The sequence below is a fragment of the Alexandromys fortis genome, unplaced genomic scaffold, assembly GCF_014885135.2.
Source record: "Alexandromys fortis isolate MF-2015 unplaced genomic scaffold, M_Fortis_MF-2015_v1.1 scaffold_6, whole genome shotgun sequence".
Lineage (NCBI taxonomy): Eukaryota > Metazoa > Chordata > Mammalia > Rodentia > Cricetidae > Alexandromys > Alexandromys fortis.
The window spans coordinates 19,478,586-19,503,181 of NW_026067902.1; the positions used below are offsets into that span (position 1 = coordinate 19,478,586).

A 24,596-nucleotide genomic window follows, 5' to 3' on the forward strand; every position below is an offset into this window, starting at 1 on the left:
GAACTTATTCTGTAGACCAGGCTGGCCTCAAACTCAACAGAGATCTGCCTATGTCTGCCTCCCTAATGCTGGGATTAAAGTCTTGCACTGCCACCACTAACTACAATTCTTACTTTGAGAACTCCAGTTCCATGCCGCCCCTCTATTTTAATAGAATTATTCCCCTTATTATTGTTGAATTTTTTGGGTTTTTTTTTTTTTTTTGAGTTCTTTCTATATTCTACACACTAATCCTGTCAGGTACACACTGGCAGAGAATTTTTTTCACCTATTCTGTAGGCTGTCTCGTAACCCAGGGAACATTTTTTTTCCTATACATCAGCTTCTTGATTTCACGTGATTCTTAATTATCAGCCTTACTTATAGTCTGAGTGGTTAGTGTCCTCTTTAGAAATTACTTGCCTGTGCCTTTATCTCAAAGTGTGTCCCTATGTTTTCTTATGCAATTTCAGAGTTTCAGCTGTAATATTGAGGCCCTTGATCTATTTGGAGTTGAGTTTTGTGCAGAATGAAAAGATAAGGACTTGTTTTCATTCATTCGTCTACATGTAGATAGCCGTTTTCTCAGATGTTTATTTTTTTTTTTTTTTGTATTTTTGTCAAAAATCAGGCATCTATAGTTGTATAGCCTTGGCACTTAATCTTCTTTTCTATTCCCTTGATCTGTGAGTCAGTTTTTACGCCAGTACTGTGCTGCTTGCAATGCAATGGCTCTGTACTGTGACTTGACATTAGGTCTGATAATAGCTTCAACAGTATTTATTTTGCTCAGGATGCTTTGGATATCTAGAATCTCTTGAGCTTCCATATGAAATTTAGCGTTTCTTTTTCTTGTGAAGAATGCCACTGGAATTTTGATGGAAATTGTATTAAATCTGTAGATTGCCTATGGTAGACAGCATTGTTCACAGTATTTATTGCTTTCTTCCCATCCATGAGCATGGAAGGTCTTTCCATCTTCTGATGTCTTCCTAGGAGTATTTAAAATTTTCATTACACACGTTGGAAAGATGGAGAACCCAAGTTCAGTTCCCAACACCCACATCAGGCAGCTCAAAGTCACCTGTCTTCAGCTGTAGGGGATCTGATGCCCTTCTGACTCTGAGGGCACTCCCTCAGAGTCATGTGTGTGTGTGTGCACATATGCGTACATGCACACAAATGCAGGCACTGCACAAATAAATTAATTTTTTTCTTTGTAAATGTGTTCCATATTGATTAAGTTTATTTTGGGACTGTTTTTTGTTTGTTTGCTTGTTTTAAGTTATTGTGAAAAGAATTGTTTTTCTATTTTTCCCCTTTTTATTTTATATATATTGGGTGTGTACAGTATGTGGATGTAGTACCTGAGCAGGCCAGAAGAGGGCATCAGGTCGCCTTGAAACTGGACTTACAGTAGGTAGCTGTAAGCTGCTTTGTGGGTGCTGGAAATCAAACCTGGGACCTTTGGAGGAGCTGCTAAGTGCTCTTAACTGCTGCACCATCTCTCTACCCCCCTCCCTGGTTTCCTTTTTTAGGTTGTCATTTGTACATAGGAAGGCTAATGATATTTGTTAACTTGGTATCCTGCCACTTTGCTGAAAACGCCTATCTGTTGAGTGTTTTTTGATGCAGTCTTTATGTTATCTTATAGTATAGAATCTTATCGTCTGCAGACAGGGGTACTTTGCCACCTTCTTTTCCTGTTTGATGAACACTTCCAGCACTATATGGAATACATGTGAAGAAAGTGGGCTCTCTTATCTTGTTCCTGTTTTAATGGAATTCTTTGAGGTTTTCCCCCCATTTAAGGTTAGCTGTAGTTTTGTTGTATATAGCATTTATTATGTTGAGTTGTTTCTTCTGTTTCAAGTTTCTTCAGGGCTTTTAACATAAAGTGATGTTGGATTTTGTCAAAAGCCTTTTACATTTATATTTTATTTTATGTATAAGAATGTTTTTGTCAGCCGGGCCGTGGTGGCGCACGCCTTTAATCCCAGCACTCGGGAGGCAGAGGCAGGCCTCTGTGAGTTGACAAGAGATAGTTCCAGGTCTACAAGAGCTAGTTCCAGGACAGGCTCCAAAAGCTACAGAGGAACTCTGTCTCAAAATACAAAAAAAAAAAAAAAGAATGTTTTGTCTACATATATGTATGTGTTCTATATGTATGCCTGGTGTCAGGGAAGTCAGAGAAGGGCTTTGGATCCTCCTGAATCTGGAGTTAAAGATGGTTGTGAGCGGGCTGGAGAGATGGCTCAGCGGTTAAGAGCATTGCCTGCTCTTCCAAAGGTCCTGAGTTCAATTCCCAGCAACCACATGGTGGCTCACAATCATCTGTAATGAGGTCTGGTGCCCTCTTCTGGCCTTCAGGCATACACGCAGAAAGAATATTGTATACATGATAGATAGATAGATAGATAGATAGATAGATAGATAGATAGATAGATAGATAGATAGATAGATAGATAGATAAAAAGATGGTTGTGAGCCACCATGTGGGTACTGGGAGTCAAATCTGGGCCTCTCCAGAGCAACAAGTGTTCTTAGTTGCTGAGTCAGCACCCTAGAACCTTTTCTGTACCTCTCAAGATAAGAGTGTAATTTCTGTCCCTTGAGTCCATTTATCTGTCACATTTATTGGTTTTCAAGTATCAAACCATGTCTGTATCTCTGGAAGAAACCCAACTTGGTCATCGTGAATGATACTTTTTTTGATGTGTTTTTAAATTCAGTTTGCTAGTATTTTGTTGAATTTTTTATTCTAAGTTCAAGGAAATTGGTCTATAATTTTTTATTTTTTTCTTGTATCAGGGTAATATTAGCTTTATAAAAAAAAAGTTTTGTAATGTCCCTTTCCTGTTTTATGAAATAGTTTGAGATGCACTGGTTTTAGTTCTTTGGAGCTGTGGTAAAATTCACCAGTAAATCCATTGTACCAAAAATACTTATTTACTGCTTCAATCTCGTTGCTTATTATAGAAGGTTTTGTTTTGTGGTGGTATTGTTGTTGTTATTTTGGGGTTTTAGAGACAGGGGCCCAGCCCTGACTGTCCTGGACCTAACTCTGTAGACCAGACTAGCTTCGATCACACAGAGATCTGCCTGCTTTTCCCTCCCAAGTTCTGGGATTAAAGGCATGGGCCCTAACCCCTGGGCTTCTTTCTTTTGGTTAGTTTAGCTGAGGGTTTGTCAGTTGTATCTTTTCAAAGAACCAAATGATTCTTTGTAATTTTTTTCCCCATTTTATTAATTTCTAGTCTTAATGATTTCTTTCTGTCTACTGATCTGGGATTTGCTCTTCTTTTTCCAGGGCCCTAAGGTACATCGTTAAATTATCTCTTTGAGAACTCTCTGATTTCTTAATGTAAGCACTTAAAGCTATAAACTTTTCTCCTAGGACTACTTGTATTAAATCTGTGTTTTCATGTGGCCTTCATTTCCATCTGATTCTAAGAACTTTTTATTTCCTTTGTAAAAGGAAATAACTGGCTTCTCATTTTCAAATTAGATTTTAAATATTTTCATTTTTATGTGTATGTAGCACTAAGGGATATGTGCACTGAGTGAAGTTGCCCAGTTGCCAGAGGAGAGTGTCAGATCCCTTAGGACAGGAATTATAGGCCCTCATTGTGAACCTCTCCATATAGGAGCTGGGAACCAAACTCAGGTCTTCTGCATGAGCAATAAGTACTCTCACCTGAGCCATCTTCTCCGGCTCCATTATTTTTATCTTGCGTTCTTCAAAGAACTTTCTCAGTCTTCATTGGTTTGTTTAATCTCCTGGAGTTTGTTTGTATATATATTCACTAGGATTTAATTTGCTATCGACTTGTAGTCTTACTCCATTGTAATCACATACTATACAAAAAATATTTCAGTTTTCCTTTGTTTTGTGATACTTACTTTGTTTCCAAATATATGATCTATTTTAGAGAAAGTTACTCCGTGGGAAAAATCATTACTGCCACAGGAAACCAGTATAAATATTTGTAGTATGTAGGATTTACTGGCCTTTTGGTTTTGGTTGGTGGTGATGGTTGTTGTTTTTTGTATCAGGGATTGAAATAGTCACTTAACTGTAGCCCTAGTTTTCTTTCAGTTTTTTATTATAAAACATAGTCTCATTGAGCATCTGAGGTCTTATACTAAACCTGCTCTCGCCTTCCAAGTAGCTGGGATTACAGAGCTGTTCCACAAGGTCTGGCTGACTAGTCTTTTTGAGTAGGGAAAAATTATGTTGGAACCTATGTATAGTTGTACCTTAGCTATGATTATTATTTATTCTAAGACTCCCCAGAACCCGAGACATACACACTGTTTTTTTCTCTACATCCCTTAGATAGTTTATCAAGTAAGAATTTATTAGTAGCCAATAATAAAGTAAAATGTAATATAATACATCAGAGTTAATTAAAAATTAGTAATCAGCCTGGTATGCAGAAGCCTTTAATCCTAGCACTCAGAGGCAGAGGCAGGTAGATCTCTTTACGCTAAGGGGCAGTCTGGACTATAAAAACTTCCAGGGTTATATATATAGTAATATCTGATCTCAAAAAAAAAAATTCCTGGGGCTGGAGAGATGGCTCAGAGGTTAAGAGCATTGCCTGTTCTTCCAAAGGTCCTGAGTTCAATTCCCAGCAATCACATGGTGGCTCACAACCATCTGTAAAGAGGTCTGATGCACTCTTCTGGCATGCAAACATACACACAGAAAGAATATTGTATACATAATAAATAAATAAATATTAAAAAAAAATTCCTGACAGTGCATGCTTTTAATCCCAGCATTTGGGTGGCAAAGCCAGGTGGATACAGTGTGTTCTAGCCTGGTATACAGAGTTTCAGGGCAGCCAGGACTGCTAGACAAAGAAACCCTGCGGGGGGGGGGGGGGGGGTGTGACACGACACACTTTATTAATGAGTTGTTTCTTGTTTTCTATTTCATATTTTCATACGTCAGCTTTACTGTAGGTAGATTGAAGTAAGGAAAGTGAAACCACAAGTTGAAGGACTAGTGTTACATTTTGCTGAGTGTACATGTCTGTACCTTCCTTCCTGCCTCAGGCCTCATGTTGCCCAGGCTGGTCTTGAATTTGCTATGTAGCTGAGGTGGTTCTTTTTTGTTTGGTTGGTTTTTGTTTTTTTCAAGACAGGGTTTCTCTAGTTTTTGGAGCCCTGGAACTCACTCTTGTAGACCAGGTTAGCCTTGAACTCACAGCTCCCTGGGCCTCTGTCTCCTTAATGTTGGGATTAAAGTTGTGTACCACCATACCCAGCACTGATGTGGTTCTTAAAACTCCTGATCCTTTGTCTCCGCCTCCCAAGGACTGGGAATACAAGCCTGTACCACCTTACCTGGCCAATGTCTGTTTATAAATAGGCTGCCCTGTTGAGATTTGAACATGAACTTTTCTACAGTGAACTTTTCGTAGTGTGGTCTTGGTTAACCAAAGGGAAAAATAAGCATGAATTTGATCTTCTCTAAGGAACCACAACTTTGGGACAAGGAAAACATTCTTCCAGTTGGGTCTCTTAAAATCTTCTCTCTATTCTTAAAATTGTGATTCCTCTCACAGGTGATGTGAAGAACATACTAAGCTTAGGAAAATTACTTTGTCTTCTGTTTTGCTCTGATACTGAGACTATAAATTCAAGAACAAATCCTCAGGGATTTGTCAAGGGTGGGGCCAAGGGACACTAGTATAAATATTAATTATGGAAAGGAAACTGGTTCTGTTCACAGCTATGAAAAAATACATGTGGGAAGTAGAAAAAACAAGACCACCTGAGTAAATTGTGAGCATGGGGTGAGGGCTGAAGAGGAGGGGAGAGGCAGGAGGGGAGCAGAGAAAAATGTAGAGTTCAATAAAAAAAAAAAAGAGAGAAAACTGTTATGCTCTGAAATAATGAGCTAATGGTATAGAATGAAATGTTTACTGGAATTTGTTTTAAAATATTCAAATATATTATTTATTAAGTTATACAGTATTGGGTTAGCTGGAGCTTTCTTATAAGTTCTTCTCAAAGAACAAAGCAAAATTTTATTCAACTATATTTGGGAATGTGTTGGTGTGTGTGTTATTGAGAAAAGTCTTACTATCATATTCACCGTGTAGACCAAATCGACTTGAATTCAATGAGATTTCCCTTGCTCTACTGCCACACTCATCTGTTTTCATTACTGAGAATGATTTGACAGGGACCAATTGCTGACACCAAAAATTACTTGAAGAGATACTGTCCTGAACTTGAATACTCTGTATAACCTTGGACACTTCAGTGTCTTTTGAAAAATTATTTCAGGATAAGTAACTACAAATCAGAGTTGGAAAAAAAGAAAAGAAAAAAATACATGCTTAGTGACTGAAAAGCTGTTTTTGTTTGGGGGAGGTTGTTTTTATAAAGCCTACAGAAATCTGCAGTGGATTAGTTTCTAAATTGAGGTTGCAGGTTGATTTTGAATTTCATAAAGTAGCAATAAACTCACCTGCTGCCCTTTTACAGTCATTCCCACCCATTCTGTATATAATGAGTTGAGTATATTATATTTTATCTGGATACAGTGGGCAAAAGCTTGAGAATTAGAATGCAGTGATTGGCATCAGACTTACTGTTTTCCTTTGTCCTGGTTGACAGGAATATATGGTTTACAGGAAGCATACCTACATGAGGCTGGATGGTTCATCCAAGATCTCAGAGAGACGAGACATGGTTGCTGATTTTCAGACCAGGTAACATTTAATGGGAATTATAGAAATTCTTTTGATTTTTCCCTCTAGTGCTTTAAATGATGTGTTGTTTGTGTTTGGAAAAGCCTCTCCACAGGCGCATTAAGAATTCGAATCAGACCAGATTTAACCAATTAAAATGCCCATGTTTAATAAATGTTGTACTCTCAGGTGGCCAGGAGAGCATGGTGGGGGGGGTGGACAAACCCAACAACCACGTGTTTCTTTCTCCATGGCAAGCCTAAATAGCCTGTGGGAGTGGTCCTGACCCTCCTCAGGGGAGGGGTCATCACTTGGCAGGCTGTCCAGGCCAGGTGCTTCCAGTCAGTTTGTTTCCAGCCAGTGCATCTTAGATTATTAAGCAGTCAATAGCTTGCCTACCTTTTGTGTATGTATTGTACATTGTTCCTGTATGTGTTTGTGAAGGTCAGAGATCAACATTACATGACCTCCTCATCAGTTTGCTCTCCAACGACTCCCTGAACCTGGAGGTTACTGACTGTACACAGTAGCTAGATAGTGGGATCTAGGTATCCTCCTGTCTCCACCTCTCCGTGTGCACCACCACAGCACCTAGTGCCTACTATTCGCAGAGTTTGCTAAGTCTGCTTAGAGTGATTTAGATCAAAGAAAGAATGTGAATATTAATATGAAACATGATATGGCTATGTAACGTTGACAGGCTAGAACTGGCTTTGTAGACCAGGCTGGCCTGGAGTTGCTGGCCTTTGTCTCTTCCTGAATACTAACTAGGATTACAGGCATGGATTATTACCACACACAGCCATTTTTTTTCTCACGTCAGTACCTACTATTTTAGAAAGTAAAGGTCTATCTCTTTTTGTTTTGTTTTTTGAGACAGGATTTCTCTGTTGCTTTGTAGTGTGTTCTAGAACTCACTGAGTAGGTGAGGCTGGCCTCAAACTCAAAAATCTGCCTTTCTCTGCTTCCCAAGTGCTAGGATTAAAGGCATATGTCATCACTGCCTGGCTTCCTTTTCTTTTTTAAGGTTGAAAATAGAGGCAGGATCACAAGTAGTTTATGCTGACCTTACCTCTTGATATCCCGTCTCCATCTCTGGAGTTCTGGAACTACAGTCATTGTTACTTATAGCAATATAAAGATTTCTGAAGCCGGTGGCGCATGCCTTTAATCCCAGCACTCAGGAGGCAGAGGCAGGTGGATCTCTGTGAGTTTGAAGCCAGCCTGGTCTACAAGAGCTAGTTCCAGAACAGGATCCAAAACTACAAAAGAAACCCTGTCTGGGGGGGGGGGGGGGGGGGGGAATCTGAATATGAATGACAACCCCCAAAGAAGAGGATATCAATGTCTATGAAGAAAAATGTTAGGCTAAAGGCATAGCTCAGTGATAGAGTGCTCACTTAGCATGTGCAAGATAAGTGGCAACTGTAAATGGAAACTATACTTTTGTTTCCTGGCCACCCAGACCCAAATAATCACACAAAAACTATTAATTACAACACTGTTTGGCCAAGCTCAGGCATATTCCTAACTAGCTCTTATATCTTAACCCATTTCTAATAGTCTGTGTATCACCATGAGGCTATGGCTCTGGCTCCTTGACTCTGCTTTCTTTCTTCCTCTGTCTCTGTTTGGATTTTCCTGCCTTGCTATATTCTGCCATGCTATAAGCCAAAGAAGCTACTTTATTAACCAATGGTAACAAAACATATCCACAGCATACAAAAGGGGAATCCCACATCAGCCAACAGTAGCTCTATCTCAGAGTTTTCTTAGAGCTGATTTTGAATTTGTGTTTGTGTTCCATTTCCTATAAGCTTTCTGGTATTATAGATACAGAACAATGTGACAAATTGCAGTGGAGTTCAGTCTGTCCTCTTTGTAGCTCTCAGCTGCTAATGAGCCTGTGAACTTTCAACTACAACATGTTACATTTGGGGGATTTGCAAGAACCATTCATGTCCTATGTGCTGCTTCTCAATGTGCTAAGCAGAGTCTGGCTCTCCTCAGAGAAAAAGCCGTGTTTTTCTGCAGATAGGTCTGTTAAACCCATTGATAGCATTCTTCCTTACATTCAGAGAACTGAGAATTGTGGTAGAGGGAGGGGCTGGAGATGGCACCGTGGTTAAGAGACTGGCTACTCTTCCAAGAATTGGGCTCAGTTCCCATCCCCCACACAGTGGCTCACAACAGCCTATAATTCCAGTTTCAAGGAATCTGACACTCTTCTGGCCTCTTGGGGCACTACACACAGACTTACATACAGGCTAAACATGTTTTTTTGTTTGTTTGTTTATTTGTTTTTCTGTTTTTTGGGACTGGGTTTCTCTGTATAACCGCCCTGGTATCCTGGAACTCATTATGTAGACCACGCTGGCCTCAAACTCAGAGATCTACCTGCCTCTGCCTCCCGAGTGCTGGATTAAAGGTGTGCGCCACCACCGCCTGGCCATCACATCCAGCTTAAGGCTAATCACATTCTTAAAAAATGAAAAAAAATTTAAGAGAAATAATTTAGACCTTACAGTATGAATAAGAATGCTTTTGAACTTTCTGGTATTTAGTTACATGTCCAGTTAGTGTTTATCTTTTTAATTCCTGAGAAGAAAATTAAGCACCTAGCTATTTATGTTTATTCATTTCTTTTATTTCAGTTTTGTTTATTTATTGTTCTACTTTGTTTGTTTTCTTGAGACAGGTCTCATATAGCCCGTCTTTGAATGGCTGGTTCTCTTGTTTCGTTTGAGGCAGGGTCTCTACCTGTAGCCTAAATTGGAATGAGATTTGTAACATTTGACATCTGGTGACTGAATTTACAGCTATTATAGCTGATCAAATTCCAGGAGTAGCAAGAGGTAGAAAGTGGCCATAAACTTGGAGGTCATAAGTCAATGCCAGGCATCTTTAATTTTTAATTTTTGTTTGTTTGTTTGTTTATGCAATAGCGTCTCTCGTTGAGCCAGTAGCTTGCTCTTGGTACTCGTTAAGCCCTGGGATCTACCTGTCTCTGTCCTGGGAGTACACAGAGGTGTGTCACTGCCTCCTTGTCCTCATTCTAACTCAGCAGGCACTTATACATTAAGCTGTCTCTTCAGCCATTTCTTTCAGTGTTAAGGTTTTTGTTTTGGTTTGGTTTGGTTTCTGTTTTTTTTTTTTTTTTTTTTTTTTTAAGATCTTGATATGCAGCCCAGGCTGGTCCAGAACTCACAGTAATCCTCCTGCCTTAGCCTTCTAAGTGCTGAAATTATGGGCATGAAGGATCATATTCAGCTCATCTCCTAATTAACTTAGTAAGAATAGTTCATTAAGCAGGTCCAGGAGTGCCAGTAGTTTTAGAACTCTCCTGTAGGGGCTGAAGATGGCTCAGCCTGTTAGGAGCTCTTACTGTTTTTGCAGAGGATCTAGGTGTGATTTCCAGCACTCACATGGTGGCTTACAGCGAGCTATCCTTAACGCCATCCTGTTCCAGGACACCCAGTGCTCTCTTCTGGCCTCTAAGGGCAGCAGACATACACATAGTACACTATCAAGTTTCCCACAAAAGATGTTCTAATAGGTCTGAGTGGCATCTTAAAATTGAGAAAAAAAAAAGTGTTTTTCAAAACAAAAGGCATGCTTTGCCAAATATTTTCATTATTAGTGAAAAGACATCAAAAGAAAAAAAATGTAGTTTCAACTCAAAAGCCCTGTGGCTCAAAGGTCAGCCAGAGTAAACAAGAACTCCTATAAAAAGCCATTTACATTCCCTTCATACAAGGCTTATTTATGAGGGATCCTTCCAGGAAAAAGTCTGGCTGAGACTAAAGACTGCTTGGCCAGGATGTCCTGGCAGCGTTCAGAACATGTGACCAGTATGTGATCCTAGGAGCCATTCACAAGGTCTTTACTCTGTGATGAGTTGGCCTTTGCTTCCTTTTCTTCTACCCCCGGACCTTTACCAGATGGATCCCCCCCCCCCGCAGGTATCTGAGCAGTCCTAGTAACCCTTTGGGAAGCATGGGGGAAGTGACTGTAGCATGGGCTCTGTTGGTTGTTCTCTTCGGGGTGAGAGTGTTGCGATGCTGCAGCATCCTCTCACATTCGGCTGCTTGTTCAGTCATTGAAGAAGCTTCGCTCCCATCCTTTCATGCTCAGTACTGCTCAGGCATTTTGGTGTAAGGGGGACTTAGTAGGATGTTAAAAAAGAGTGAGATTGAGGTCAAGGTGTGCCTGTGCAGTGTGGGGTTTCCTGTGCTCCTTATAGACACTGTACCCTACTCCACCAGGCAAAGAGCTTGCCAGTTAGTGAACCCTGAATGTGACTTCTCTGCAGCCCCTAGAGGGTAGTCAGACTGCACTGTTGCCTTCTAAGAGTTTGTCTTATCTAATCAGAACTCTTAAAACATTAGCTTGTATTAACATCCCTAAATATATATTAAGTAAAACAGAACTTCTCAGTAGCTGTAGATATTTTGTTTATAATAATCTGACATATAGTCTAGAATAGAAACTCCTTTGATAATTACAGCACAAGATTTGTGTAATCCTTATTTTCTATGATTAAATTACATTAATTACAGCCAGACTTTGGCTTTATTAAATATGTCTCACCAGAAGTTGTATTTTCAGTACAGAAACGAAGTACTCTGGCACAGTAGTGAACACTTACAGTTTCAGCCTTCCAGGAGCAGAGGCAGTTCGTAGCAGGTCTAAGGCCAGCCAGGACTCCAGAGCATGACATGGTCAAGAATTTTTTTTCTGCAGCTGTAGATCTAAGTTTTTGTGTTAACTTATTTTAGTTATATTACTTCTCTGTGTGTGTTGTTTCCTTTTTATGTTTACTGCATCTGTGTGTGATTTCTGCAACCCTCCAGAACCTATGAGCAGTGTGTAATCTCCTTCTTTTCTTAGTCTTCCCAGCTGCCTTCTGCCTTCCTGGCACATACCTAGTTACTCTCCCTGAAGTCCACCTGGTGTTCATATGCTAGGCTTCTTCAGGAATTACACGCTGAAAGCCCTGGGCATTTGGTAGATATCACACAGGTATTAGAACAGGAGAGGAAGTTATATGGAGCCAGAGCAGGCTCAGTGCTCAAGTGAAATATAGGACGTTCTTTAGACACTAGCTGGGCCCTAAATCCTTAGTCAATTTTTATTTTGTTAATTGTTCTTCCCTGAACCTGTGAGCATACAAATTTCTATTTACATTAGCCTATGTCCATGGGAAAATGCACTTGTTCTTTTTTTTTTTACAGTTTTTGTTGTTGTTTGCTTTGTATTTTAATCTTAAAATTGTTGTTATGAATTAAGTAAACTTCTGAAATATTATAATGGATGATGAATTCAAAGATTAAAAGGGAAAGCAAAATGCCTGGTATGGTGGCCACACCTATGATCCAGCATTCTGAGGCAAGAGTATTTCTGAGTCGAAGGCCAGCCTGGGCTACATAGTAAGAACCTACATCAAATAAGGTAAATGAACCATCAAGCTTTTTTTGGGTGGGGGGCTTTGAAGCACAGTTTCTTTGTGTGGCCCTGGCTGTCCTGGAGCTCACTCTATAGACCAGGCTGGCCTCAAACATGTAGAGATCTGCCTGCCTCTGCCTCCCAAGTGCTGGGACTAAAAGTATGCCCCACCACAACTGGCAAGTATATTTCTTTTTTCTTTTGGTTTTTCAAGACAGGGTTTTACTGTGTAGCCCTGACTATCCTAGAAAGTCACTCTGTAGACCAAGCTGGCTGGGAACTCACAGAGATTCACCTGCCTCCGCTTCCTGAGTCCTGGGGTTAAAGGTGTGTGCCGCCACCACTGCTGCCATTGCCACCTGCGAGTGTATTCTTCTTTTTTTCTTTTTCGTTTTTTAAAACAGTGTTTTTACGTGTAACAGCCCTGGTATCCTATTACTCACAGAGATCCACCTCCTGCCTCTGCCTCTGCCTCCTTTGTGCTGAGATTAAAGGTGTGCGCCACCACTGCCTGGCAAGTATAGTCCCTTTTTTTGTTTGTTGGTTGGTTGGTTTTTTTCGAGACAGGGCTTCTCTGTAGCTTTGGAGCCTGTCCTGGAACTAGCTCTTATAGACCAGGCTGACCTCGAGCTCACAGAGATCTGCCTGCCTCTGCCTCCCAAGTCTGGCTTCCTTCTTAATAAATATATTGAGACACTGTTGCAGAAAAAAGGGAAAGGTAATGAAGTAAAATTCAAGGATAAACTGGTAAAACTTTTCTGGGAGTACAGAGGTTTTGAGTCTTGACATATTAGGGGCATGCTTTGATGTCCATGTGTGCCTCCAGAAAAGTTCGGTTTTCTGAATGACAGTAATAGGCCTGTCTAGTTCAGTGGTTAACCACAGTTCACCAACAGTCATGTCTGTGACTGTGTCCTCAGTCAGTCACTTTAACTGTGTTTGGAGTGTCCTAGTTGTTGTAGTCCATGAAGCAGTTTTAGCTTTCAGATGACTTTACCAAGAAGAATAGCCCTAAACGGACGGGATCTCTGATGTCAGCAGCTGGGTTTTTTTTTTCCCTCTTTTTTAGGGGGCTTGGGGTGCCGGGGTGGTGGTGGAGACTGTCTTGCTGTATAAAACAGGCTGGCCTCAAACTCTTCGAGATCCTTCTGTTTCAAGTATGTGCCACCACATTGTTTTACTGAAACTCTTGGATTAAAACTCAATTTATTCTGTGATTTAGTGCCTTTGTATCTAGAACTTCATAGTTATACTTACCTTATATCAGTGTACTAGAATGTTCTCTAGCTGCTCTGTTTAGTACAGTCCAGGTGTGTCAAACTGACATTCCAAAGATGAGTATTGGGCCTGGAGAGATGACTCAGGGGTTAAGAGCACTTGCTGCTCTTCCAGAGGTCCTGGGTTCAGTTCCCAGCATCCACTTAACAACTCACAACCATTTATAACTTTAGTTCCATGGGATCAGTACCCTCTTCTGGTGTGCAAGCATATATGACAAAAATAAGTCTTTTTGAAAAGATGAGAGTATTGACTGCTGTTTGAAGAGACTCATGTAAACTGGATTTCCAGTTGTGCTTCTCACTGCATGCAGAGAAATACAGCTTGATTTAGAGGACTCATATGTTTTCACTAGCATAGTTCTTTTTAATAGATTGTTAGAATCGTTCTGGAAAGTAACCTGATCTGAGAACATGGAAATGAAAGGTTATCTTGGGCTACGCTTAGGTTATCTGGAGAAACTAGGCTACAGTTAAACACCTGTTTGTTTATAAAGTAAATCTTAGCGTGAAAGCCCTCATGATCTGGTTTGGACCTTTTTTATTTGACAAATAATTTGTTGCCTAATAAGTGAAGTAGCATCTGCTGCTTTGTAATTCTTTCTTCAAAAGGACTTAGAATGTAAAAGGAAATCAAATTGTATCTACTTGTTTCTTTGTGAGTACTGAGTTGGCCTTTTCTAAAAGTGCATACATCCTAAATGTCTTTCCTAGGTTAGTCCTAAGTCAACTTAGTTCACAGAAGTCATGACCAGACCTGAATTTCTGGGGTGTACTTATTCTGAATTACGTCATCTTAAAGTTGGTGTTGTAAGCGGCAGTGGATAACAGCACTCATTCGCCAAGCCTAACGTAACGGCCAGAATCCCACTCCTGTAAACTGTCCTCTGACCTCCACTTATTTGATGTGGCACACATGAGCCTGTGTGTGCGTGCTTGCTCATTTGGTCACGTGTGTGTGCAATCTCTCCCCCTTTCTCTCATACACACTCAGAGAGAGAATAATCTTTCAAACTATTACGATTATGTTCTGATTTATTTGCCTTTGTGTGATCTAGGAACATTTTAGCCAGTTAAAATTGGGGACTAATGGCATGGCTCATAGCTAAAAGAGTTCCTGACAAGCAGGCCTGGTCACCTGAGTTTGTTCTGTTTCCTGGAACCTAGGGTGGAATGAGAGAACTGACTTCTGAAAGCTATCTTCTGACCTCCACACGCACATGCATGTGGCACACGCACATGTCATACATGCACACTCTCTGCACTGATGATATTAAGTAATTTTTAAATAGGGCTATCGGTTCCAGCACTGAAGAGACAGAGGAAGAGAAATCTCTGTGAGTTTGAGAACAGCATGGTCTACATAGTTTCAGGACAGCCAGGGTTACATAGAGAGACCTTGTCTCAAAAAAGTTAAAAAATAGGGCCAGTGGGAGGCTGGGAAATTGTTCAGTCAGTAAAGTGTTTTCTATTCAAGCATGAGAACCTGAGTTCAGACCCTGGTATGAAAGTGCTTGCTGATAATCCCAGTGCTGGGAAACCAGGGATCATAGGATCCAAGCTGCTTGCTATCCAGATAGCCTAACTTGTCCATGAACTTCAGGTTTACTGAGAAAGCCTATTTCACAAAATATGGAGGAAAAAAAAAATAGAAGACACCCAATGTGAACTCTGACCTCCAAATGTAGGCACATGTATATATACAAATACATAAACAGAAACAAACCACAAGAAAGAAGGCAAACCAGTGTATGTGTAATGTGGTATAGCCGGGGTCTCTTCTATAGCGACAAATTTCTGTTATATCTGCTTCATGTTGTACTTTTATAGTTATCAGTCAGATATTAGTGTGGCAGCAAAAACATGTTCAAATTGGAAGATAGCGTCCATGATTTGAATTTTAAAGGGAGGACACCTTTGCACAGAAAGTATCTGTCAGGTGCTGTAGTCTCCAGCACTCTTTCTAGCCCTAGATTCTGCTTTTAGAAACTCCTCTCTATTTCCACATTGCATTATTCCTTTTCCTTCTAACATGTTCTTCCCCCCTTTTCTTTAGGAATGACATCTTTGTGTTTCTATTAAGCACACGAGCTGGAGGACTGGGTATCAATCTCACGGCCGCAGATACTGTAAGTGATGCAAGAGAGCATGCTGCATCGGGTATGCAGGGCTCTCCTATACATACATACTTCATTCACAAGCATTTTAATGTTTCTCTTGTTTTTCCTATCCATTCTCTTTGAATGCTTTCTTTACACATGAATTCAGTGGAAGATTAATGAATTGCTTACTGTGTGTCAGGTACTTTGCTGACTTTTGGGGCCATAGCAGTGAAAATAAACAGAGTGTGGGGGTGACCGAGCAATCCAGATAGATTTGTTTGAGGAACTGTAACTAAACAAATCAGAACAATTGCTTTGTGACTAAAACATGTGGTTTTATTACTGGGAAAGATAATGCTTTTGTGCTGTGAACTTCAGGAGCTGTTTAGATAGCAACGACCATTATAATTAAAAAAAATAAACTAAGCCAGACAGTGGTAGTGCACGGCCTTACCCAGTGCTTGGAAGGGAAATGCAGATGGATCTCTGCATTCGAGGCCAGCCTGGTCTGTAGAGTTAGTTCCAGGACAGCCAAGATTACACAGAGAAACCCTATCTTGAAACCTGCTCCCATAAAATAATAAGGTAAAATAAATTATATTCTAGCAAATTTTCCATCCTTTCAAATGCCTAGTCTCCTGGTATGACAGCTTCAGCCTCTGAAAGAAGAGAACTTCCCTGTGAATCTCAGCATTATTCTATAGATTTAAATATCGATACTAGTAACATTTAGATTGAAAACTGCATAAGTAGGAAACGTTTTATAAAAGTATGACTCTAAAAGTGGCACTTGATGTAGTCTTTGAAATATGTGCATTTGGAAGGTGCAGGTTCATGAGATCGTGGAGAAGTGTGGGGAAGCTGAAATTAGGTTTGTGTCTCAGTCTCTACTCCTAAGTTAGGCCCACTCTTTCTCTTTAATAACCTTAGTGTCCTCAAACTGTGCCTTAGAGAATGAAAATAAAATTCTGTGGGAGTGCTAATTATCAACCAGAAGATTCAAACTTGCCTTGCTTGCTCCCAAGTAGGATGGGGCATGAGGGCCTGAGGACTGTTGGCATTGCTGTGTAGAGTACACCAACCAGGCTGACTGTGGTGATGTGTGTTGTCCATGTGTTTATTCTGTGGTTGTTCACATCTGTCCTGTTACATGACGGAAATTTGCCCTTGTCCTTGTTTTCCTTGGTCTTTTTTTGTTAAGATGCCATATAGTACCAACAGTTACACATTCCTCACTTTCTCCTAGCTGATCTTTTGAGCACATCACAGTCCCTAGCCATATACCGCTTGTTCCAAGTCCTTTCTTGGCTCTGCTGACACTCTAGTACAGTTTGTTTGAAACTTCTTTACTTAATGTGCTACTTAAAGCTCCTATCCATGACTTACAAGCATCTTCACTTGGAGCCTGTATCTGCCCTTCCCGCCTGATTGCCAGATCCCTTCCCCTCTGAGAAGTGGATAAATTTTAGAGTACCCATTACTGTTAAAAATTGTTACCTGAGACTAGATCGTCATGTTCTGAGCTACCCTTTCTACCTAGTAAACTTCTGATTGTATTTCAAATTCCTCGTCCAATATCACATTCCTTCCTAGTCCTTTCCCTTTACTCAATCATGTTATCTTGTAAGTAATTATTATACATGCTAGTTTTAACCTACCTCATCAGTAGAAAGGAAGCCTTTTTTATATCTGAGCCAGTTTCTACATCTGTCCACTCAGTCATTTAACAAATGATTAGTGTATCAGGCACTGGGCCTGACACTGTTGTGGGCACTAAGAATTCAACATTCAATAAAATGAAATTAATTTTTCTCCTAGTAATTATATTGCTAGTTGTGGTAGTTGATACAATATAAACAACAGGTTTATAAACAAGTTTTAAAAAATACAACAGTGAAAGTGGGAGAAGGACCCAGGTTGCTGTTTTGTATGGGATGTTAAAGCCTCTCTCATGGGTGACATGTAAGCCAAGATCTGAAGAGAGTGGGAAATTAAGCCAAGAGTTAGTCTGGCAAAAAGAAAAGACTTAAGGCAGAGGAGGTAAGTGTGGGGCCCTGGACTAAGAACCTGATTGTCAGGATTAAGGAGTAGAGAGTAAGTAGAACAGAACTGTGGAAGAGGGGGGCAGAGTGTGCCACACGAGCACGTCATGCATGCTTGATGGGTCATGGCGAGATTCTGGTCGAAGAGTACAAGAATTTGAATAGAGGGTTAGCATGTTCAATTAGCATTGAACAGAGGACTAGCTTGGGTGTTTTATTTTGGACGCGATTTCACTATATTGTTGAGACTAGTGTCACACTAGGGCTCAAATGGTTCCCCTTTGCCTCAGCCTCCCAGAGTGCTGGAACTACAGTCAAGTAAGTGGCTCAGCTTGGGTTTTAAGCATGTCCCTCTGACTTGGAGAGTAGGGTGGGAGGGAACATACAGAACACCATAGTGGGAAAGATAGAAGTGGGGCAAACAAGAGTCTCAGCCTTCAGGTGACAGTGCGCAAAAGAAAGGCTACACCTGGAGACATTTTGGAATCATCACGTTCTGGGTGATATTTAAGACCATGATGCTAGATGAGATCCCTGCAGAAGTTCAGCATAATTAACTTTTTAAAAATGTATTCCTGGGTTGGAGAAATGGCACCAGGCATGCACGTGGTACAGGGACACACGTACATACAAGACATTAATACACTTAAATAAGTCTAAAAAATGTTTTAAGAAAGCATATATTCCTTTCTTAGCTTGACTATTTTCAGTTTGGTCTGTGACCCTTTGACTTCTGTGGGCCAAACCAAAGTCTTATTAGTAGTGTTCATTTTATCTGCTACCACAAAGCTGCAAAAAGTCCGCATAGGACTTTTAACCACAAAGTGTCCCTTTTAAGTTATTAACTTGGCACCAAGTTTGTAGTCATTATAATAAGTAAATAACACAATAAACTTTTTTTTAATAAAGTAAAAGTAAATAGAGTAACAAAGTGGTGGAACATTTGACACCATTTAAGAAACCAATGCATCTCTTCTGGTTTGATGAGGAAGTTGAATGAGTTCCTGGGTATTTCATTTCTAATTTATTTGATCATACATGGTGTGCCTCATTGCAGAAGTGATTGCAAGCATGTGTATGTAGACACTGGGAACTATCTAGACTACTTGGTTAGTGAAAATATGGTTTTAGCAGATGATCCTTTACCATGTTCTTTGCATATCTCTCTATGGACTAAGGATGTCTTTATGTTTGACTCTGCTTAGGGGGCCATTGTTATAATAAACTGCCCAGATTTATTTTTCTTTCTTTCTGACTTGTTTCAGGTGTTTACATGTGTGTGGGGGGTGGGCGTATCTCTTAGTAGTAACATGGTATGCCCTATGCCCAATGGAGTTAGCTTTTAGTTCTCCCAGGGGACTGGACTAATGTGTTCTCTTAGAAAAAGCCCCAGTCCCACTTTCAGTTGTTAGCCTAAATTCTCTGACTCCTGTAGAGTTTTTCCTGTTCCCTATTTCACTCCCTCATTCCTTGGCCTATATAATCCAATCTGAAAGCACCATGCCAACTCTCACCATGCCTCCCCGATGCCTGTTTGGGGTTTACAGCTTCATGAAGGTCCTGTTCATAGATTTCACCTTAGTCATTGCTGGGCCGCACATTCTGCATCATAGTCTTTCATCATCCTAGCTAAGTCATCTCTAGTCCTTTAATTGTTACTTGTTTGTCTCTAGACTGTCTCGCTGAGCACTAGAAACCTGAAATACGGGTGTCATCTGTGTCTCACTTGAGCACTCAGTTCTGCACCCCGCCCCGCCCCCCAGCACACCCACCAGGTCACATGGTGATGCCAGTGTTCATCTATCTTTTGTGTTTCATTCTTTCCTCTCTTATTCTTGCTTTAACCTATTAATTTATATATATGCTTTACTGTTTTTCCTGTGATTTTTTTTCTTTTCTAAACAGTATTCTCTCTTACTCTGTACTCTTTCCAAATGCATCTTTATTTTCTTAAGCTTTAGTTTTCTGTTTATGAGCCCAGAAGAGCCCAAGTTGAATAGGGGTTTGCTTGTCACTGAGATGTCTGGGGAAAATGCAAATGCTAAATTAAGGCAATCTTATGATTCATGGTATAAGTTTGTCTACTGTGAAGTCATGCTGGACCACTGCCAGGCTTTAACATTTCAAGATACTCTTTTCACTTGCGATTTTATCACGTGTGTGTGTGTGTCATTTTTACATGTTAGATAATCCGAATGTTGAAATATTTTATTTTGTATATGGGTGTTTTGATTGTATGTGTGTCTGTGCACCACTTGTGCTGTTGTCAGAAGAGGGTGTCAAATTCCCTGGAACTAGAATTATAGAAGGTTGTAAGCTGTTGTTTGCTGTGGGCTCTGGGAATTGAACCCATGTCCTTTGGGAGAGCGTCTTTTACAGCTGAGCCATCTGGCCCCATCTAAGTCTCCTTTTTATTAGATCTATATTTCCTTAGTTTGCTCTTCCTGAAAATATTTTTAATAATTTATTTGTATTTTTGTACAAATTTTGCTGCATGTATATCTGTGTAAGGGTGTCAGATCCCCTGGAACAGGAGTTATAGACTGTTGTGAACTCTCATGTGGGTTCTGGGAATTGAACCCAAGACCTGAAAGAACAGCCAATGCTCTTAACCCCTGAGCCATCTCTCCAGCCCCTTCTCCCTGGAAATTTTAAATGGCTTTTCTAAGGTAGATATCATAGTGTATGCTTTGGAGGCAGAGGCAAAGGATCTTTTAAAGTTCAAAACTAGTCTTGTCTACATAGTGAATTCTAGGCCTACCAGGCTATATAGGAAGACCGTGTCTCAAAATAAAGAAATAAAGGAACTGAGGATGTAGGTACCTGGTAGAGTATTTGCCTGACTGCTAGCTAGCATATAAGAAGTTTGATCCTCTGTATTATGTTAGATAGATGGAAAGGGGGAGGGGTGAGTGGATGTATAGATAGGTAGATTTTCTAAAAATCTTTAGGTTCAGTTTAAAATTCTAGTACGTCTTCTGGTAAGTTTGTATTCCACTACAATGTGGCAGACATTATGTATTTCCACATCATGTCTATAGACATTAATTGCATTAGCCAACATTTTGTATTTTCTTCCCCTAAGGATTAACCTATGCCAAAATTGAGGAATAATACTTCATATAAAAGCAAAACCAGACAGGTGTGGTGACATGCATCTTTAATCCCATTTCATGGAAGACAGAGACAGTGAGGGGATCACATGAGTATTCAGTGAACCTCAAGGCTGTCCTAGACTACATAGAAAGACCTTGTCTGAAAAAAATAAAATGAAATATCAAAACAAAAAGGACATCATACAAAAGAGTCAGTGAAGTGTTTAAGTAATACATCCAAAGGCATTAAAATGCTGATGCCATAGCCAGGCATAGTAGTGTACACCTATAATCCTAGCATCATTGTAAGCCAAGGGTAGCTCTGTCTATGTAGTGACATACCAAAAAATAAAAGCAGGAAGTTGGAGAGATGGCTCAGTGATTAAGAGCATGTACTGTTCTTCTAGAGGATCCTGATTCTATTCTCAGCCCCTATATGACAGCTCATAGCCATCTGTAACCTTGTTTCCAGGAGATCCAGCACTTAGTACACAAATAAATTGCTTATAATAATATTTCACAATTGGGAAGTAGAGGCCAAAGGATCAGTATTCAAGGTCAGCCTTAGCTATGTAGCAAGTTCTAGGCTAGCGTGAGTTCCATGAGATGGGGTCTCATAGAACCCCAAACCAAAGAAACAGAATTATGCAACAGGAAAGGCAACACAGAACAAGAGTCCTTAAAATCGTGTTACAGGAGGCCTTGCGGATGCTGCTGCCTGGTTGTCATCTGCTCTTGGCCATGCTCAGCCCCATTGTGTTCTTCGGCATCACTGACAATGGTGAGCCTCAGAATACAGTTCCTTTGAACTAGAGCTGATCATTTATTTACTCCTTGTAGAAATTTGACTTGAGATTGATACTGGATAAGCAGCTGTTTGCAGATGAAGTAACAGGTTGATAACAGAAAACTTTATTGATGAGCTCCATTGAAGATTCGGTTCTAAGGATTCCCACTTTCACAGAATTACCCAGATTCCATGAGCCAGGGTGGTGACTTCATACTGTATAATGGCATTGCGGCAAGTCCATACATGGGGGAAAATTTGAAAGTGAGGTAGTCCTGGCATCTTGTCCATGATAAGTGCTGATCCAGACATGAGCAATGCCCTCCCTTTCATATGCACTGCTGAGGCTGAATGATTGGATAGTAAGCCTGTGGTCCTTAGGAGGGAGAGAGCCAGGTAGTGGTGACACATGCCTTTAACTCCAGCACCCAAGAAACAGAGGTGGGTGGATCTCAGGATGGTAGAGGCCAGTTTTGTCTACACATTGAGTTCCAGGACAGGTAGAGCTACATAATAGACCTTGACTCAAAGAGTAAAAATTTAAAAAAAAAAAAAAAAGACTTAGGATTGAGTTTTAGGGTCATCTGATTTTATTGGTTGTTTTTTTGTACTGCAGACTAGAAGTAGCTTTGGGGGACCCCTTTAAATATTTCATTTTAGGATTCGTGGAATAGGAGGTAATGTTGATGGGAACTGAGGAAAGCTAGAACTGTATGAGTCTCTTTGCAGGGAATCCTGTAGTGGCATTTAATTGGTTTGGGGCTGGGGGGGGGTTGTGTGTTTGTTTGTTTGTTTTTCTAGACAGGGTTTCTCTGTCGCTTTGGAGCCTGTCCTGGAACTTGATCTGTTGACCAGGCTGGCCTGGAACTCACAGAGATCCACCTGTCTCTGCCCAAGTGCTGAGATTAAGGGCGTATGCCACTACCACCCAACAATATTAACTGTATTATTGGGTTTTTATGTGTTTAAGAGAGTTTATTGCTGTTTTGTCCAGCGTCTTTATTTTATTGATATTTATTGAGCTCTACATTTTTCTCTGCTCCTCTCCCTGCCTCTCCCCTCCCCACTTCAATCCTTTTTCTACTTCTTACTTCCCGTGTAGATTGTGTAAGTCTCTTCTAGTGTCCACATTCCAACCTAGTCTTAAACTTATAAGCTCAAGTGATCCTTCCATGTAAGCTTCCCAAGTATCAGGGACTACAGGCACAAACCAGCAGTCCTCCTGCCTTATACCCCCCCTTTAATATATTTTATTTTTAATCGTGTGTGTGTGTGTGTGTGTACACGCCCATGGAAACTAGAGACGTCAGATGACCTAGAACTGGAGCTCTATTAGCCTCCTGTTGAGTACTAGGAATAAAACCCAGGAGCTCATCCTCTTAATCACTGAGCCATCTCTCCAGGCGATCTTATTGAAAAGATACTTCCATCTTTTCAATAAGCTGTGGACAAACCAGGAGTGTGCCTGTTTTTCCAAGAGCAACAAACATACAGCTTGTCCTTCTAAGGACTTACTTTCTTATCATTACATAGATGATTGGGAAAAAAAAAAAAAAAAAAAAACCTCTGACCTGGCTAGCATCAGTGTTTACAGACAGATGAGTGACTGTACTGCTCTCAGAATTTCTGTCCTGCACCCAGAGTACATCAGTCTTTGTTGTATTCTCTTCTGGCCTATGCAGGTGATTTTCTACGATAGTGACTGGAACCCCACTGTAGACCAACAGGCCATGGATAGGGCCCACCGCTTGGGACAAACAAAGCAGGTCACTGTGTACCGGCTGATCTGTAAAGGCACAATCGAGGAGCGCATTCTGCAGAGAGCCAAGGAAAAGAGTGAGGTAAGTAAGCAGGAAGGGAGGGATCCGATCACGCTGCAGTGGTAGAAGCCAGCCACAGTAGCTGGATTGAGACTGTTTAAGAGTCTTGTCTTACATTAGTCACGGTAAGCATCAGAACCCATATACAGGCTGCTCTTGTGTGCACCGACACCACAGAGGGCCTGTGTATGACAGAGTTGGCCTCAGTTTGCCTCCTCTTGCCTGTGTGCCAGAATAGTGATACGTTTTGAGTTATTTTTAGCTGACTATTAATAATCCCAAGCCAAAAAATAAAATCAACAATTGTCCTTTTTTAAAAAATTTACTTAAATTTATTTTATGTGCATTGGTGTGAAGGTATCATATCCCCTGGAACTGGAGTTACAGATGGTTGTGAACTGCCATGTGGGTGCTGGGAATTGAAACTAGGTCCTCTGGAAGAGCAGCCAGTGCTCTTAGCTGAGCCTTCTCCCCAGCCTCTTATTTGGGGACAAATGTTGTGGAGGAATCAGCCAAGTGAACAAGAAATAGTAAAGCCAATACCTCCCGTGGGAGTTGGGTCAGTGGGGTGATTCTGGATATTTGCTGTATGAGAGTGAATACCTGGAGATGACATTTTAATCCACTTTGTGTAGATTCAGCGAATGGTGATTTCTGGCGGGAACTTCAAACCAGATACCTTGAAACCCAAAGAGGTGGTTAGCCTTCTTCTAGATGATGAGGAGCTGGAGAAGAAACGTACGTACTCTGGCAGCTCGTGTTCTGTCCTCCCCAGACCCACTGAAGAGATGAGCACTGTGTTTGCCAAGGCCAAAATTTATTTTTATTTTAAATTATGTGTACGTTTATATTTATGAATTTAAATACATGTGTGTGTGTGTGTGCGCGCACGCGCGCGTGCATGCACATGCCATGGCACATGCGTGTTAGGATATTGTGGTCACCTTCCACTCTATGGGTTCTAGGTTCAAATTCAGGTTTGACAACAGGTTTCTTTATCTGGTGAGCCTTCTCACTGGCCCAGAGAAACATTTTATATAGAGAATTTCAACAGCAAGCTGCTCTAACCATAAAGACCTTTCACCCAGAGTTTCTAGATTTTGAGACTATTCAATTTTAGATTTGTCCTGTGAGTTCCTATGAGCACTTCCACAACCCCACATCTAAAATTATAAGCTCTTTTTGTTTGTTTGGTTAGACAGGGTTTTTCTCTATATCCCTGGCTGTCCTGTGCTGAATTAAAGACGAGCAGCAATACCAGTGTTTTTCTTAAACCACACAGAATTATACCTTAGGGACCACTAGAGGATATGCTCCTAAGTTTCACAAAGGCTCTTCA

At 40.6% G+C, this 24,596-nt stretch overlaps 2 protein-coding genes across 4 annotated transcripts in view; both read left to right on the forward strand.

Annotated features, from left to right (window-relative positions):
* The window catches only part of Ppp1r14d (protein phosphatase 1 regulatory inhibitor subunit 14D), a 295,305-nt gene that overhangs the window by 103,449 nt on the left and 167,260 nt on the right, over positions 1-24,596 (forward strand). The window lies entirely within an intron of this gene.
* Ino80 (INO80 complex ATPase subunit) overlaps positions 1-24,596 on the forward strand; it is a 109,305-nt gene that overhangs the window by 76,583 nt on the left and 8,126 nt on the right. For all 3 annotated transcript variants that reach the window (XM_050132757.1, XM_050132770.1, XM_050132761.1), the window contains exons 28-31: positions 6,616-6,710; positions 15,468-15,540; positions 23,120-23,278; positions 23,893-23,995. In XM_050132757.1, coding sequence (XP_049988714.1) covers positions 6,616-6,710; positions 15,468-15,540; positions 23,120-23,278; positions 23,893-23,995 — 430 coding nt within the window. The remainder of the gene's footprint in view (positions 1-6,615; positions 6,711-15,467; positions 15,541-23,119; positions 23,279-23,892; positions 23,996-24,596) is intronic.